We start from the raw sequence: 18,017 nt of genomic DNA on the forward strand, positions 1-18,017 counted from the left end.
GCGGCATTCGTTATTACGGATATTTCGTAACTTCGGATAAATTTGTATTCGTTACGTTCACTAACAGCCAAATTTGAAAGGAAATTCCAATACCTAAAATGTAATCGTTATTATTAGTTAGTTAGCTATTCTTTCGAATTTTCAGATTTTCTTTCCTATTTCCGAATTTTCTCATTTCAAATTTGTAAATTTGTGAATGTACAAATTTCGATCATAACGAATGACCCGAAGAATGAAAAAAACAAAAACGAATAAAACAAAAACAAACACATTTTTTGGCACGGCACTACTGTGACTGGTAATTGCGCGGTCATGCAACATTGTACATAAATTACATTTATAGCATTTTTTCCCACAAATAGAGCTTTCTTTTGGTGGTATTTGATCACCTCTGCGTTTTTTTTGTTTTTTTTTATATAAATGAAAAAAACTGAACATTTTTTTTTAAAACATTTTTTTAATTTCTGCTATAAAACAAATCCAATAAAATCAACCCGGACCCTGCACCCGCTAGCCTGGAACCGCTGCCCGGACCCCGCACCCGCTAGTCTGGAACCACTGCCCGGACCCCTCACCCACTAGCCTGGGGCCACTGCCTGGACCACGTACCCGCTAGCCTGGAACCACTGCCCGGACCCCACATCCGCTAGCCTGGAACCACTGCCCGGACCCCTCACCCACTAGCCTGGAGCCACTGCCTGGACCACGTACCCGCTAGCCTGGAACCGCTGCCCGGACCCCACACCCGCTAGCCAGGAGCCACTGCCTGGACCCCGTACACACTAGCCTGGAGCCGCTGCCTGGACCCCGTACCCACTAGCCTGGAGCCACTGTCTGGACCCCGTACACACTAGCCTGGAGCCGCTGCCTGGACCCCACACCCGCTAGCCTGGAGCCACTGCCTGGACCCCATACCTGCTAGCCTGGAGCCGCTGCCTGGACCCCGTACACACTAGCCTGGAGCCGCTGCCCAGACCCCACACCCACTAGCCTGGAGCCGCTGCCTGGACCCCACACCCGCTAGCCTGGAGCCACTGCCCAGACCCCACACCCACTAGCCTGGAGCCGCTGCCCGGATACCTCACCCACTAGCCTGGAACCGCTGCCCAGACCCCACACCCACTAGCCTGGAGCCGCTGCCTGGCTACCTCACCCACTAGCCTGGAACCGCTGCCCAGACCCCACACCCACTAGCCTGGAGCCGCTGCCTGGATACCTCACCCACTAGCCTGGAACCGCTGCCCAGACCCCACACCCGCTAGCCTGGAGCTTCTGCCCGGATACCTCACCCACTAGCCTGGAACCGCTGCCCAGACCTCACACCCGCTAGCCTGGAGCCGCTACCCGGACCTCACACCTGGTAGCCTGGAGCCGCTACCTGGACCTCACACCCGCTAGCCTGGAGCCGCTACCTGGACCTCACACCTGCTAGCCTGGAGCCGCTACCTGGACCTCACACCCGCTAGCCTGGAGCCGCTGCCCGGACCTCACTGTGCTGGATGACACCCCCATCTATCTGGGTCTATCTATTCAGATTAGTGCTAGACCAACCGGCAGACACGCGTGGGTGGGTATTGTTAGTGCTGTGACCACCGTGGGGGGTGGTTGTTTTGTTTACCGCCCCCCTAAACAAAAAACCCAACAGCTGCCACTGCTGCATTATATATATATAAATATTATATACTGTAATAAACATTTCCTACTGCAGCTCCCTAATTTGTGTTGAGAAGAAATGGTTTCATGTAACATTCAATAACGCTTTATATTAAAAGTGCAACATTAATAAATCAAAACAACAATGTCGGTCGGTGTATTTCTGGAATGAATTTCTGCTCCCATTGATGGCAGAACACACTGGAGTCATGGAACGTTCCTCAGGTTAGATATCTCGGCCATCGTATAACATGATCCCGGTAGTTGGTTTGGAAGAGTCGGTGATGTTTAGTTCTCCTCTTCATGGAAATGAAGGAGATTTGATTACACACAGAGTACTTTCCATTCCTCTCCTTCTCCGAACCAAATCATCAGAACTTGGAGGCTGTAACGGTGTGTAATCCAGATCATGGAGGAGCTCCATGTTACTTCATCGCCTCCCAGAGGTCTCTTCATGTCATGGCAAGCAGAGACAGACGGAGCTGAGAAGTGTCCTCAAGAGGTGCACCAGATTTTGCACTCTTCAGTTTTAGTAAATCAACCCCAAATAGTGCAGACATGATACAAACTGATACCAATCAAGGATAATCAATACAAACTGACTTGTCTGAGATTTCCGGCTGAGAAGCTGTAAAAGTAACAGCCAATCATAGGTGGAGGCATTCCCCACCCTGAAGCTGCACGTATGCTAAAGGCGTGTATATGTGCGACTGGAGGTCAGGGAATGCCTTTGCCTCCTATGATTGGTTGCCCGTTTCAACATCTCCCTGGCTGGAAAGCTCAGGCAGGTTCAAACTCGTGTTCAAACACACCTGAGCTCACCCCCCCCCAGTTCAGAATAAGCCCCGGCTGTTTGGACATTTGTTTGAGAACCAAATGTTTAGGGCGTTTGGGTGGGCAAACGTGGCAGCTTCCGGCTGTCAGTGGTTGCTAAGAAAACAATGGGCGCTTGCACCTGCTGCACCCTTACCAACCACTGACATCACCCCTCCCTCCTCATGTGAATGAACCAGCTGTTGGCATCACCTGGTCCTTTCCTTCCATAGCCATCCCTGACCATGTAGGCAAGTAGGTGCAGAATGGAGCGAATTCCATCACTGCCTGAATATGGAGGCATGGCCATGTTTGGCCAATAACATTGCCCAAACAGAACCAGGGCCATATGTGGGCGATGATGTCACCACTATCCTCGCCTCTTCCTTTATGTAGCTGACGAGGCGCATGAGCGGAAACATATTTGATCAACAAAAAAAAAAAACAAGTTTATTGGAAATGCACACGACATAAAACATATACATGCACTAAATGGTTGGTTAAATCATCATCATAACCAATGGCCCAATGTTGGGTAATAACATGTAGAGGTATCAACACGGAGAAAAGTTGTATGACCATCACATGCGTTCGCTCCTGATGAGGTGATATAATCGCTGAAACACGTCGAGATAATAGGCTATCCATGATGCATTATGCCTTTACATACGATGTCATTCACTCTATTGTAATGTCAACTCCCTTTTCTGTATGGAGCCAACCAGCCCAAGATGTTTATACAACTTCTCTTTGCTGGTTGGCTCCATACAGAAAAGGGAGTTGACATTACAATAGAGTGAATGACATCGTATGTAAAAGCATAATGCATCATGGATAGCCTATTATCTCGACGCGTTTCAGCGATTATATCGCCTCTTCAGGAGCGAATGTATGTGATGTTCATACAACTTTTCTCCATGTTGATACCTCTACATGTTTTGACTCAACATTGGGCCATTGGTTATGATGATTTAACTAATCATTTGAGCATGTATATGTCTTATGTCGTGTGTATTTCCGATTAAACTTGGTTTTTGCTGATCAAATATGTTTCCACTCATTCAAAGTCCTAAACCTTGCAACTGATAGGGATGGAGGCACCTCATTCCCGGGGGTCTCATTTCAAGTCCCAGATTTTCCCTTTATAAGAAATGTATACAGCTGAGGACAATCCAGGGAGCTGTGATCTGGCTGTGTGTTGTGTAGAGATTGGTCGTGTACAACAAGTAGGCGGGGGGCCGGCATTGTGATTGATGATGTATTTACAATGAGGGACTTTTCTGGGGATTTTTATTTTTTTTTTATATATATAAAACATTTCAGTCTCTTTATTTCTAAGTGACCTGTTTTTTTTTTTTGTGTGCATGAGTAGGGGTACTATGTACTCCATACTCATTCACATGAGGGGAGGGGCAGTATCTCTGTATATGATATCTGGGAGCCCACTTATTAATAAAGGGGTCTTCCAGATTATGATAAGACCCCCGTCCACAACCTCTGGCCAGGGTTGTGGGGAAGAGGCCCTTGTTCTCATCAACAAGGCACTCCCCCATGTTGTGGGCATGTGTCCTGGTACGGATCAGGGGAGGGTCTGACATTAATTATTAGGGGGGGCTTTTTTTTTGTGTGATTTACCCCCTTAAAGTGGTTCTAAAGTCATAAAGGTTTTTTAGTTTAATGAATTCTATGAATTTTGATAGAAAAACCTTCTGTGTGCAGCAGCCCACCCCATCACCCCCCTAATGCTTACCTCTATCCAGCGATGTTTGTACGAGAGACTCGGCTGTCCGGGACTCTCCCTCTTGATTGGCTGAGATATACACTGGATGCAATTTGTCTCCCGCTGCTGATGATCCAACTCAGTGAGCCAATGAGGAGAGAGAGGAGGAGGGGCCGAGCTGCGGCTCCATGTATGAATGGTTCGGGTGCCCCCCATAGGAAGCTGCTTGCTGTGGGGACACTCAGCAGAAGGGAGGGGCCAGGAGTTCCCCACGTGAGGGACCCCAGAAGAGGAGGATCCAGACTGCTCTGTGCAAATCCATTACAGAGGAGGGAAGTAGAACATGTTTGTTATTTTTATAGAAAAAAAAACGAGGCTTTACAATCACTTTAGGGGTCTGGTATGGATTTTTAGGGGACCTCACTTTTTTTTTGTACTCCCTTAAATTCCCAATCTTAAAAAAACAATGTATTTTGGAGCGGACTCCATTTTTTTCATGTTTGATGTAGGATGTGGTACAATCGGGGGTTCGGGTTCGACATCCAAACCACTTTCCCGAACCCCCTGCCTACCCAAAACCCAAGTCAACTCATCACCGGACATTCCGTTGTAAATGTTCTTCAAATATTATCCATCACATCTCACATCTGTTCTTAGAATGATGGATATAAAGGAAAGGTCTCCCAACCTATAGAAATGAAGATTATACACAAACATGTTCTATGTAGGACACAACAATACAGTGCCTGAAAAAAGTATTCATACCCCTTGAAATTTCCCACATTTTCTAATGTTACAACCAAAAACGTAAATGTATTTTATTGGGATTTTATGTGATAGACCAACACAAAGTGTCACATAATTGTGAAGTGGAAGGAAAATGATAAATGATACAAATAAATATGTGAAAAGTGTGGGTGGGAGGTACATTAGTATGGCGCCCCCCGGAGACAATACTTTGTAGAACCCCCTTTCTCTACAAGTCTTTTTGGGGATGTCTCTACCAGCTTTGCACATCTAGAAAGGGACATTTCTGCCCATTCTTCTCTGTAAAATATCTCAAGTTCTGTCAGATTGGATGGAGAGCGTCTGTGAACAGCAATTTTCAAGTCTTGCCACAGATTCTCAATGGGATTTAGGTCTGGACTGTGACTGGGCCATTCTAACACATGAATATGCTTTGATCTAAACCATTCCATTGTAGCTCTGGCTGGATGTTTCGGGTCGTTGTCCTGCTGGAAGGTGAACCTCCTCCCCAGTCTCAAGTCTTTTGTAGACTCTAACAGGTTTTCGTTTAAAGCCGTGTACACACGAGTAGAATGTCCGACAGAAAAAGTCAGAAGGAAGCTTTTCATCGTCTATTCCAATCGTGTGTAGGCCTCATCAGACTTCTTCTTTCGAAAATTCTGATGGACCTAGAAATAGAACATGTTCTAAATCTTTCGGACGGAACCAATTCCTATCAGGAAAACCGCTTGTCTGTATGCTGTTCTGACGTAACAAAAATGACGCATGCTCTGAAGCAAGTACGAGACAGAAGCTATTGGCTACTGGCTATTGAACTTCCTTTTTCTAGTCCCGTCATACATGTTGTACGTCACCGTGTTCTGGATGGTCGGACTTTGGGTTGACCGTGTGTAGGCAAGACCGCTTGAATGGAATTCTGTTGGAGTTCCGTCGGAGAAACCTTTGGAGTTTATTCCGACGGCAAAACCGGTTGTGTGTATGCGGCATAAGATTGTCCTGTATCTGTCTCCATCCATCTTCCCATCAACTCTGACCAGCTTCCCTGTCCCTGCTGAAGAAAACCATCCCCACCACATGATGCTGCCACCACCATGTTTCACGGTGGGGATGGTGTGTTCAGGGTGATGTGCAGTGTTAGTTTTCCCCACACATAGCGTTTTACTTTTAGGCCACAAAGTTGAATTTTGGTCTCCTCTGACCAGATCACCTTCTTTCACATGTTTGCTGTGTCCTCCACATGGCTTCTCACAAACTACAAACAGGACTTCTTATGACTTTCTTTCACCAATGTCTTTCTTCTTGTCACTCTTCCATAAAGGGCAGATTTGTGGAGAACACGACTAATAGTTGTCCTGTGGACAGATTCTCCCACCTGAGCTGTGGATCTCTGCAGCTCCTCCAGAGTTACCATGGACCTCTTGGCTCTTCTCTGATGAATGTTCTCCTTGCCCGGTCGGTCAGTTTAGGTGGACGGCCATGTCTTGGTAGGTTTGCAGTTGTGCCATACTCTTTCCATTTTCCGATGATGGATTGAACAGAGCTCCATGAGATGTTCAAAGCTTGGGAGATTTTTTTATAACCTAACCCTGCTTTATACTTTTCCACAACTTTATCCCTGACCTGTCTGGTGTGTTCCTTGGCCTTCATGATGCTGTTTGTTCACTAAGGTTCTCTAACAAACCTCCGAGGGATTCACAGAACAACTGTATTTATACTGAGATTAAATGACACACAGGTGGACTCTATTTAGTAATTAGGTGACTTCTGAAGACAATTGGTTCCACTAGATGTTAGTTAGGGGTATCAGAGTAAAGGGGGCTGAATACAAATGCCCCCCCCCACACTATTCACATATTTATTTGTATCATTTATCATTTTCCTTCCACTTCACAATTATGTGACACTTTGTGTTGGTCTATCACATAAAATCCCAATAAAATACATTTACGTTTTTGGCTGTAACATGAGAAAAGGTGGGAAATTTCAAGGGGTATGAATACTTTTTCAAGGCACTGTATATAGAGAAAATGCACAATAATATGTACTATATAGGGAGAATACACAACGCCCACCAAAACTTTCAATTCAGGCAGAATATATTCTTCCTATTAGTAACAAATGTCACACGACAAGGTGAAGTCTTCTATACATCATCTCTAGTAAAGCCCAGGATCACTTCTATAATGTTTCCTCAATACAACTAGATAGATCCTTCAAACTCCGGAACAGGTTCAACATGTCTCTCTATGTAGACCAACTTTATATAGTATATAGACCTAGTTCTATATACAATCACTGGCCCCTTTATTAGGTCCCCCTTGCTACCTTGATTTCCAATCCCCCACACCATTACACCCCCACCACCAGCCTGAACCGATGATATCCCATCCCCCACACCATTACACCCCCACCACCAGCCTGAACCGGTGATATCCCATCCCCCACACCATTACACCCCTCACCACCAGCCTGAACCGGTGATATCCCATCCCCCACACCATTACACCCCCACCACCAGCCTGAACCGGTGATATCCCATCCCCCACACCATTATACCCCACCACCAGCCTGAACTGGTGATATCCCATCCCCCACACCATTATACCCTCACCACCAGCCTGAACCGGTGATATCCCATCCCCCACACCATTACACCCCCACCACCGGCCTGAACCGGTGATATCCCATCCCCCACACCATTATACCCTCACCACCAGCCTGAACCGGTGATACAAGGCATCAACAAGGCATTTTCCTCCACACGACTGCCGCTCACTGGATATTTTCTCTTTTCCCCACCATTTTCTGTAATCCCGAGAAATGGTTGTGTGTGAAAATCCCAGAAATACTCAGACCAGCCCGTCTGCCACCAACAACCATGCCACATTCAGAGTCACTTTAACCCCCTTTCTTCCCCATTCTGACGCTCGGTTTGAACTTTAGAAAGTCATCTTCACCACATCTAGATGCCTAAATGCATTGAGTTGCTGCCATGTGATTGGCTGATTAGCGGTGAGCGTATATCCCCAGCGTTCAGATCTAGCAAAGCATTTCGTAGCAAGTCTGTGTGTTAGAACTCCCGGTTTCCATTCTCCAAGGACCTCAAATGACCATCAATATCTGATTTTTTTCTTAGATTCAACAAATTTGTCATAAACGGAATTCTCTCATCTCTAATTCAGTCCTATATGAGGCCATGCCCTTATCTCTAATGGTACATATAGATAATGGTACTCATTGGAGGACTCAGGTCTTAGTTCTGGCCTCCCATAAATCTTCCAACACAGAACATTTGTGGAAACGCCTTCTTCAGCTTGCGGCTGGACTGGATAATAATGGCGGCTTCTGCCAAAGCAAAGGCAGTGACCGTTAGAAAGATGATCAGTTGGAAAGATTGGCAGAGCAAACCTGTTGCCGCAGTTTTAACGATCTCAGCAACATTGACGAGGACAGAAAGTAGAAGAAATGATATCATGGTTCTCACAGCGCTGACATGAGCCTGGAGGTTTGGAGGAGCAAATCCCGAGTCATTCTTCTTCACCTTCCAGATATGTATGAACAGAGAGGACATGGTCACCACGAGGGAGCCGAGGGTCACCAGGAAGGGCAGAAAGGAACAGAGACAGATAATCAATAATACAATGGAGTCAGGTTTGGATAGATGAAATTTGGGTAAAATGGAGCTGAGGGTGGAGTTGTCATCGGAGATTTGGATGTGAATAGACCAGACTGACTGGACAGGCAGGATTAAAGACACAACCGCGGAGAGGAAAAGCAGGTGAGGCAAGAAGGAGTTAAGGGTCCTCTTCATCCAGATAAAGATTTGGTGTCTGATGTTGGTGATGGTGGTGAAGTAATAGGTGCAGAGCCAGGCAATGAGCCAATAGCTGAACTGTAAGTGGTAAGGGACTATAAAGATGAATATATAGAACAACCTTATATCATGATAAGTAGGGAACCATGAAGAAATTAAACTCCCGAGCATCGTTCCTCGCATGCTGATGTTAGTGGCTCCCATGACCAGCTGGAGGAGGCTGGAAGGGTTCAGCTTCATCCCATTCCTGAGTCTTCTCACGTGGAAGACCACAATGTAGAAGTTGAAGTAAAAGGACAGAAGGCTTTCTAAGACGTGGATGGGCAGCAAGATAATCTGTAGTAGCGACATCTTCAGTTCTGCTGCTCTCCGGCTCACCAGAAGATATTTATGACAGCATATCCTGAGTTGATTATTGGAGTATAACCAATGCAAATGATTGCCTCTCCGTTCTGCGCCATACAGGGATAGGATACCAGAGTGTGTTCACCTGGGTGTGTGCCGTGCTGACAAAGCTGAAGAACGTTTGTAGATATTTTTTGTTTCTACAGCACGTTTTTTTTCCGGCATTCCTGTTGCCTTTAATAAATGTGACACTTTAAAGCGAACCTGTCCTGAGATTTTATTAAAGTGATCCTTCCAAACCCCCACTCTTTTTTTTTTTCTTATCCCCGTCTTACCTTATTGAGGGTCCTGCACATCTAACATATACTTACCTGCCCACCAGATCCAGCATTGTCTGGCTGAGATCCCCCCTCCTTTCTGCCCCATGCTTGGTCAGCGCCACCATCTTCATGCGTGACGTCATTGGAAAGCCACTGGCTATTTCGGGTTCAGCTAGTGGCTCTCCCAATTACTGTCCAGGCCTGCCACCTTCCTCTTTTCTCAATGCAAGCTAATGCCCTCCACCTCCCCGGTGCACATCATTCGATATGCAAGTCACATATCCCCGGAGGCACAGCAGGCAAAGCGCACTTAACTTGCCTAGGCGAATGACGTGCACAGGGGCGGGCAAGAAGAGTTTGTAAAATTAATGCCCGATTTCATAAGTGGAGGAGTGAAGATGAGTAAGAGGGTGAAGTGCAGCTTTTAGATCAGTGCTTCCATGCTCAGTGTCTGTCCATGCTCTGATAAAACCTTCATCTGCTTTTCTCTCCAGAAGAAAGGAGACCTCTTCCATGGTCACCATCTACGTCCTGAACTGTGATGCTAACTCAGCTATGACACAATTGTGTTAATGCCAATGTAGCGTTATACCCCCAACGAGGCTGCTGGTCTTAACTGGATCTTCCCTAACGGTACAGAGGCTGCCAGTCACCCAAGCGCCAGTCCACTCATTCTGGCTCCAATAATCAGTCTAGAGGTTGTCTTTTTTTTGTATTTTATTGCTTAAAAACGTCAAACAGAGGATGGAGGATTAGGGCATTGGATACTTCAAAACGCTCAGCACTTAGTGATCAGAGGACAATCTTCCTCCCAAGTAAAAGTGGGTGTTGGCCAGTCTAAGACCTCACAGCTGAGGACCATGGAGCAAGTCTTTTTGGCATCCGGTTACCTTGCACTGATGCACAAATGCTCATATCCAGTGTGGTTTCCAGAACACAACACAGTCACAGGAATTAGTTTAGGGTCATTGCTCACAGGACCCCAGGACAGCATTCCACCACCCAGTATACTCCAGACTTAGTCCAATGAGTGAGACTGCACCTCTCCAGACCAGATCCCCTTTGGTGAAGTTCTGCAATCAGCCTCTAGCACACTCCATCCAGGCTCTTGGCCTCCAGAACAACTGTCTGGCTCTGGAACCCTTGGGGAGAAGGAACCCAGCTTTCCAGTGTCTCAGACTATTTATCACCATTCCAACCCCACTCTGGACACTCCTCTCCAGGGATTGGCTGGGACCTGATAAATATTCAGGCTGGATAATTTGAATCTCCCAAACTAAACTCTGGAAGCCTCCTCCAGAGGCAGCAGGAAGCAATCAAACTCTCAGCCTGTGAAACCCTGAACCGACCAGAACAACCAATTACTGCTCCCTTGATTACACAAGGAGCCTAACATCCTACACTAGAAGGGTGCTACACCAGTGCCTGTTCAGTTCTTTCAGTTAAAAACGTCAAACAGAGGATGGAGGATTAGGGCATGGGATACTTCAAAACGCTCAGCACTTAGTGATCAGAGGACAATCTTCCTCCCAAGTAACAGTGGGTGTTAGCCAGTCTAAGGCCTCACAACTGAGAACCATGGAGCAAGTCTTTTTGGCGTCCGGTTACCTTGCGCTGATGCACAACTGCTCATATCCAGTGCGGTTTCCAGAACACGACACAGTCACAGGAATTAGTTTAGGGTCATTGCTCACAGGTCCCCAGGACAGCATTCCACCACCCAGTATACTCCAGACATAGTCCAATGAGTGAGACTGCACCTCTCCAGACCAGATCCCCTTTGGTGAAGTTCTGCAATCAGCCTCTAGCACAGTCCTTCCAGACTCTTGGCCTCCAGAACAACTGTCTGGCTCTGGAACCCTCGGGGAGAAGGAACCCAGCTTTCCAGTGTCTCAGACTATTTATAAATAAATATTCAGGCTGGATAATTTGAATCTCCCAATCTAAACTCTGGAAGCCTCCTCCAGAGGCAGCAGGAAGCAATCAAACTCTCAGCCTGTTAAACCCTGAACCGACCAGAACAACCAATTACTGCTCCCTTGATTACACAAGGAGCCTAACATCCTACACTAGAAAGGTGCTACACCAGTGCCTGTTCAGTTCTTTCAGTTAAAAACGTCAAACAGAGGATGGAGGATTAGGGCATGGGATACTTCAAAACGCTCAGCACTTAGTGATCAGAGGACAATCGTTCTCCCAAGTAACAGTGGGTGTTGAACAGTCTAAGGCCTCACACCTGAGGACCATGGAGCAAGTCTTTTTGGCATCCGGTTACCTTGCGCTGATGCCCAACTGCTCGTATCCAGTGCGGTTTCCAGAAGACGACACAGTCACAGGAATTAGTTTAGGGTCATTGCTCACAGGTCCCCAGGACAGCATTCCACCACCCAGTATACTCCAGACATAGTCCAATGAGTGAGACGGCACCTCTCCAGACCAAATCCCCTTTGGTGAAGTTCTGCAATCAGCCTCTAGCACAGTCCATCCAGGCTCTTGGCCTCCAGAACAACTGTCTGGCTCTGGAACCCTTGGGGAGAAGGAACCCAGCTTTCCAGTGTCTCAGACTATTTATCACCATTCCAACCTCACTCTGGACACTCCTCTCCAGGGATTGGCTGGGACCTGATAAATATTCAGGCTGGATAATTTGAATCTCTCAATCTAAACTCTGGAAGCCTCCTCCAGAGGCAGCAGGAAGCAATCAAACTCTCAGCCTGTGAAACCCTGAACTGACCAGAACAACCAATTACTGCTCCCTTGATTACACAAGGAGCCTGACATCCTACACTAGAAGGGTGCTACACCAGTGCCTGTTCAGTTCTTGGCCATGCTCACAAAAAATCTGACACAGATCAGCCCTGACTGCAGCCTCTCACATTGTTACTACAAAGGTACAAGAGAGCAACAGGAGACTGAGGAATTAATAACTGACGTGACCTTATGAGAGCCCTGGGATACTTCAAGTGGTTGTAAAGGCATTCTCTGCATTAAGGAAAAAAAAAAAACCTTACAATAGCAGTGCCCTCCAGCGCCCCGCCCTTCCACGTACATGAGTCCTGTATCGTTCCAAGGCTATGTACGGGTTCAGTCCTTCTCTCCACTCTCTAGGCTCTCACAAGGTTGGCTGAGAGCACCGGGAGCCATTGGCTTCCACCGCTGTAAGTCAAATCATATGAGGAAGGAGCAAGGGGGTGGGGCCGAGCTGCTCTGTGTGTGTCTCTGGATGCACACAGCCCGGCTTAGGAGCAAGCCTGCACATGTGCCCCCATAGCAAGTGGCTTGCTATGGGGGCACACAGAGAAAAGGAGGAGACAAGAGCGCTGGTGCAAGAGCGCTGGTGGGGGACCCCAGAAGCGGTGGTTCGGGGGTTGCTCTGTGCAATACCATTGCACAGAGCAGGTCAGTAAGAGATGTTTGTTATTAAAGAAAAAAAAAACAGCTTTTACAATCCCTTTATCTCCTGGAGGTTCTGGTTGGAATGGAGGCTTTGATACGTGTGCCTCAAGTGATGTGTCTTACACACGAAGAGTTTAGTTCCAGACTTGGTACTATTATTACTTGGTACAACTATTGGTAATTGGTAAATTAATATACCCAAAGCATTTTAGGAGATTAGGTCTCCTCCTTCTTCAGGGCACTAATGCTCCATACACACTATTAGATTTTCCCCAGATTTTTGTCTTCAGATTTACCACAACCATGTAGTGCAAGGGCCTGTCTGATTGCATACAAGTTGAAACTCTTCAGGTTTGACCTCATATTATATGGTTTTGGTAAATGTGAAGACAAAAATCTGCAGAAAATCTAATAGTGTGTATGGGGCCTTAGAGATGATATCAGAAATCTTCAGTGGAACCACTTCAGAAAACGTTCCAAGGTCTTGGTGTTTAACGGTGTCAATATGTCCAATCTCATCTCTAAGATCCCTGACGAAGGAGAATCCTAATCCTTTGAAGTGTGTTGGCTGTGTTCCTTTTACTAATTGCCAATAAAATCCAGAACCAAACTTTTCTTAGAGAAACAGAATTTTAACTTTGAGAATAAAAACATTGAGAGTAAAAGTATTTATAATATACTTGATGGTTTGTATATCGTCATTGTGGATGTCCTGAAGAACTCCAGGTAGCAGTTCTCTGGTCCTATAGGATATTATAAAACTTCAGCTGAAAAACAGAAACACTTCAAAAAAACATTTGAAACTAAATAAGAAAGATGAGTCCCGGCACCACCCTTCAGGGGATGTGTCCCTACCCTCCCCCCACAGGGGCAAGTCAGTTCTTGCCTCTCCCCCTCTCAGGTGATGTGTCTCTGCCTTTCCTCATGGTGATAAGTCCGCACCTTACCCCCTCAAGTGATTAGTCTCTGCCTTTTTCCTCTGGAGATGTGTTCCCACCTTCCCCCTTAGGTTATGTAATACAACTTCCCCCCATGCTGAATCTTTGCCCTTCCCCCGTTAGTGTCCCTATCTTCCCTTCTCTAGAGATGAGCCCCACCCCTTCCTCTTAGGTAATCAGCCTCTGCCTTTCCTCTGCTTTCCCCCCTCAAAGTGACAATGTCTGCCTGCTTCACCCAAGGCTTGTGCCCTAGCCTTCCCACTTCAGGTGATGTATATCTGCCTCCCCCCCCCAGGTGATGAATCTCCTCTCCTCTACCTTAGGTGATGAGTCTCTGCCTTCCCTTCCTGGTGATGTGTCTCCACCTTCTTTCCTTAAAGTAATAAGTCCCCACTATTTAGTGTTTGGTGATGTGTCCCAACCTGTCCCCCTCAGGAAATGAGTTTCTGCTGTGCTCTCAGGAGATGAGTTTTCTCCTCCCCCCTTTGGGGGATTATCCCCCAGGTGATGAGCCTCTGCCTTCACCTCTCTGGTGATGTGTTCCCACCTGTCCCCCTCAGGAAAAGAGTTTCTGCCTTGTTCTTCAGGAGATAAGTCTTCTCCACCCCATCTTTGCAGGATTAGCCTCCACCTTTCTCCCCCCCTGTGATGAGCCTCTGCCTTCACCTCTCTGGTGATGTGTTCCCACCTGTCACCTTCAATAAATGAGTTTCTGCCTTCTCTCTCGGGAGATGAGTCTTCTCCACCCCATCTTTGCAGGATTAGCCTCCACCTTTCTCCCCCCCTGTGATGAGCCTCTGCCTTTACCTCTCTGGTGATGTGTTCCCACCTGTCCCCTTCAATAAATGAGTTTCTGCCTTCTCTCTCAGGAGATAAGTCTTCTCCACCCCATCTTTGCAGGATTAGCCTCCACCTTTCTCCCCCCCTGTGATGAGCCTCTGCCTTCACCTCTCTGGTGATGTGTTCCCACCTGACCCCTTCAATAAATGAGTTTCTGCCTTCTCTCTCGGGAGATAAGTCTTCTCCACCCCATCTTTGCAGGATTAGCCTCCACCTTTCTCCCCCCCTGTGATGAGCCTCTGCCTTCACCTCTCTGGTGATGTGTTCCCACCTGACCCCTTCAATAAATGAGTTTCTGCCTTCTCTCTCGGGAGATAAGTCTTCTCCACCCCATCTTTGCAGGATTAGCCTCCACCTTTCTCCCCCCCTGTGATGAGCCTCTGCCTTCACCTCTCTGGTGATGTATTCCCACTTGTCCCCTTCAATAAATGAGTTTCTGCCTTCTCTCTCGGGAGATGAGTCTTCTCCACCCCATCTTTGCGGGATTAGCCTCCACCTTTCTCCCCCATGTGATGAGCCTCTGCCTTCACCTCTCTGGTGATGTGTCCCCACCTGTCCCCCTCAGGAAATGGGTTTCTGCCTTGTTCTTCAGGAGATGCGTTTTCGATTCCCCCCTTTTGAGGAATTATCCCCAAGGTGATGAGCCTCTGACTTCACCTCTCTGGTGATGTGTCCTCACCTGTCCCCCTCAAGAAATGAGTTTCTGCCTTGTTCTTCAGGAGATGAGTCTTCTCCACCCCATCTGTGGGGGATTAGCCTCCACCTTTCTCCCCCAGGTGATGAGCCTCTGCCTTCGTCTATCTGGTGATGTGCCCCAGCCCATCCCTTAAGGTGATGTGCTGTAGCCCCCCCCCAAGTTGGTTGGTAAATCATATAACTGTATGTGTACCTGTAGTATTTGGTTGATGCATGTAGGGGTTGTTATATTTTGTGACATTGTTTCCTTTGCATGTGTGTCTGTTGTTGGGGCATTTATAGAGGGGAACTGACTTCATGGTGAGGAGTTCAGAGTGGGAGCCTGTGTCGGGACAAGGTCAACTAGAGCCCAGGGCGAACATGCCAAATTGCGACCCCCCCCCAAGATGTATGATTATGTGTCAGCAAAAATCCCCCCCCCCAAAAAAAATTAAGCACTAATCTGCATACCCCCTAAGCATAACTCCATCCTTCCTTCCAGTACAAATCCACCCCCTGCTAAAATCCCCCCCTCCTGGCACAAATATTTGCACCCCCCAACCCACCCAGCTCAAATCCTTTCTCTCACCATATGCCCCCAGTACAAATCCCCCCCCCCGAAAAAAACTCCTTCCCCTTCCTAGCACAAATCTTCTACCCCGCCAAGCACAAATACTCTATTCATTAAATTTTAACTGTTGTAAAATTAATAACGTTAATTATCCTGAGCTACCTCTACAGGGGGAAGTTTATAGGGGCTCTCGTACCCACTCTAACATGGTGATTAATCCCTACCCCTTCCCCCTCAGGCAATGTGTCTCTACACTCCCCTCTCTTCAGATGTGTCTGGAGATACAGGAGATAGCATCAGGAGATACATTTCTTCCTTCCCCCTCAGGTGATGAGTCTCCATCTGGTTATGTGATGCCATTTTCCTCCCATGGTTGATGAGTCTTCTTCTTCCCCCTCAGGTAATGAGTCTCCATCTGGTGATGTGCTGCCATCTTCCTCCCACAGCTGATGAGACTTCTTCTTCCCTCTCAGGTGATGAGTCTCCATCTGGGGGTGTGCTGCCATCTTCCTCCCACGGTTGATGAGCCTCCTTCTTCCCCCTCAGGTAATGAATTTCCATCTGGTAATGTACTGCCATCTTCCTCCCACGGTTGATGAGCCTCCTTCTTCCCCCTCAGGTAATGAGTCTCCATCTGGTGATGTGCTGCCATCTTCCTCCCATGGTTGATGAGCCTCCTTCTTCCCCCTCAGGTGATAAGTCTCCATCTGGTGATGTGCTGCCATCTTCCTCCCATGGTTGATGAGCCTCCTTCTTCCCCCTCAGGTGATGAGTCTCCATCTGGTGAAGTGCTGCCATCTTCCTCCCATGGTTGATGAGCCTCCTTCTTCCCCCTCAGGTAATGAGTCTTCATCTGGTGATGTGCTGCCATCTTCCTCCCATGGTTGATGAGCCTCCTTCTTCCCCCTCAGGTGATAAGTCTCCTTCTGGTGATGTGCTGCCATCTTCCTCCCATGGTTGATGAGCCTCCTTCTTCCCCCTCAGGTGATAAGTCTCCATCTGGTGATGTGCTGCCATCTTCCTCCCATGGTTGATGAGCCTCCTTCTTCCCCCTCAGGTGATAAGTCTCCATCTGGTGATGTGCTGCCATCTTCCTCCCATGGTTGATGAGTCTTCTTCTTCCCTCTCAGGTGATGAGTCTCCATCTGGTGATGTGCTGCCATCTTCCTTCCATGGTTGATGAGACTTCTTCTTCCCCCTCAGGTGATGAGTCTCCATCTGGTGATGTGCTGCCATCTTGCTTCCATGGTTAATGAGTCTTCTTCTTCCCTCTCAGATGATGAGTCTCCATCTGGTGATGTGCTGCCATCTTCCTCCCATGGTTGATGAGCCTCCTTCTTCCCCCTCAGGTGATGAGTCTCCATCTGGTGATGTGCTGCCATCTTCCTCCCATGGTTGATGAGCCTCCTTCTTCCCCCTCAGGTAATGAGTATCCATCTGGTGATGTGCTGCCATCTTCCTCCCATGGTTGATGAGCCTCCTTCTCCCCCCTTAGGTGATAAGTATCCATCTGGTGATGTGCTGCCATCTTCCTCCCATGGTTGAAGAGTCTTCTTCTTCCCTCTCAGGTGATGAGTCTCCATCTGGTGATGTGCTGCCATCTTCCTCCCATGGTTGATGAGTCTTCTTCTTCCCCCTCAGGTGATGAGTCTCCATCTGGTGATGTGCTGCCATCTTGCTCCCATGGTTAATGAGTCTTCTTCTTCTTCCCTCTCAGGTGATGAGTCTCCATCTGGTGATGTGCTGCCATCTTCCTCCCATGGTTGATGAGTCTTCTTCTTCCCCCTCAGGTGATGATTCTCCATCTGGTGATGTGCTGCCATCTTCCTCCCATGGTTGATGAGTCTTCTTCTTCCCTCTCAGGTGATGAGTCTCCATCTAGTGATGTGCTGCCATCTTCCTCCCATGGTTAATGAGTCTTCTTCTTCCCTCCCAGGTGATGAGTCTCCATCTGGTGATGTGCTGCCATCTTCCTCCCATGGTTGATGAGTCTTCTTCTTCCCTCTCAGGTGATGAGTCTCCATCTGGTGTTGTGCTGCCATCTTCCTCCCATGGTTGATGAGTCTTCTTCTTACCTCTCAGGTGATGAATCTCCATCTGGTGATGTGCTGCCATCTTCCTCCCATGGTTGATGAGTCTTCTTCTTCTCCCTCAGGTGATGATTCTCCATCTGGTGATGTGCTGC

General features: G+C 47.5%; 1 protein-coding gene across 1 annotated transcript; it reads right to left on the reverse strand.

Moving 5' to 3' along the window:
• Positions 1 to 8,186: 8,186 nt before the first annotated feature.
• On the reverse strand, positions 8,187 to 9,098 carry LOC141147381 (taste receptor type 2 member 40-like). The gene has a single exon (XM_073634613.1). It carries the CDS (start codon positions 9,096 to 9,098, stop codon positions 8,187 to 8,189), a length of 912 nt encoding a protein of 303 aa, XP_073490714.1.
• Positions 9,099 to 18,017: the final 8,919 nt, after the last annotated feature.

This window comes from Aquarana catesbeiana, linkage group LG06, assembly GCF_042186555.1.
Source record: "Aquarana catesbeiana isolate 2022-GZ linkage group LG06, ASM4218655v1, whole genome shotgun sequence".
NCBI classification, from domain to species: domain Eukaryota; kingdom Metazoa; phylum Chordata; class Amphibia; order Anura; family Ranidae; genus Aquarana; species Aquarana catesbeiana.

Coding starts and splice junctions, on each gene's coding strand:
- LOC141147381 (XM_073634613.1), bottom strand. CDS start 9,098: ATGTCGCTACTACAGATTATCTTGCTGCCCATCCACGTCTTAGAAAGC.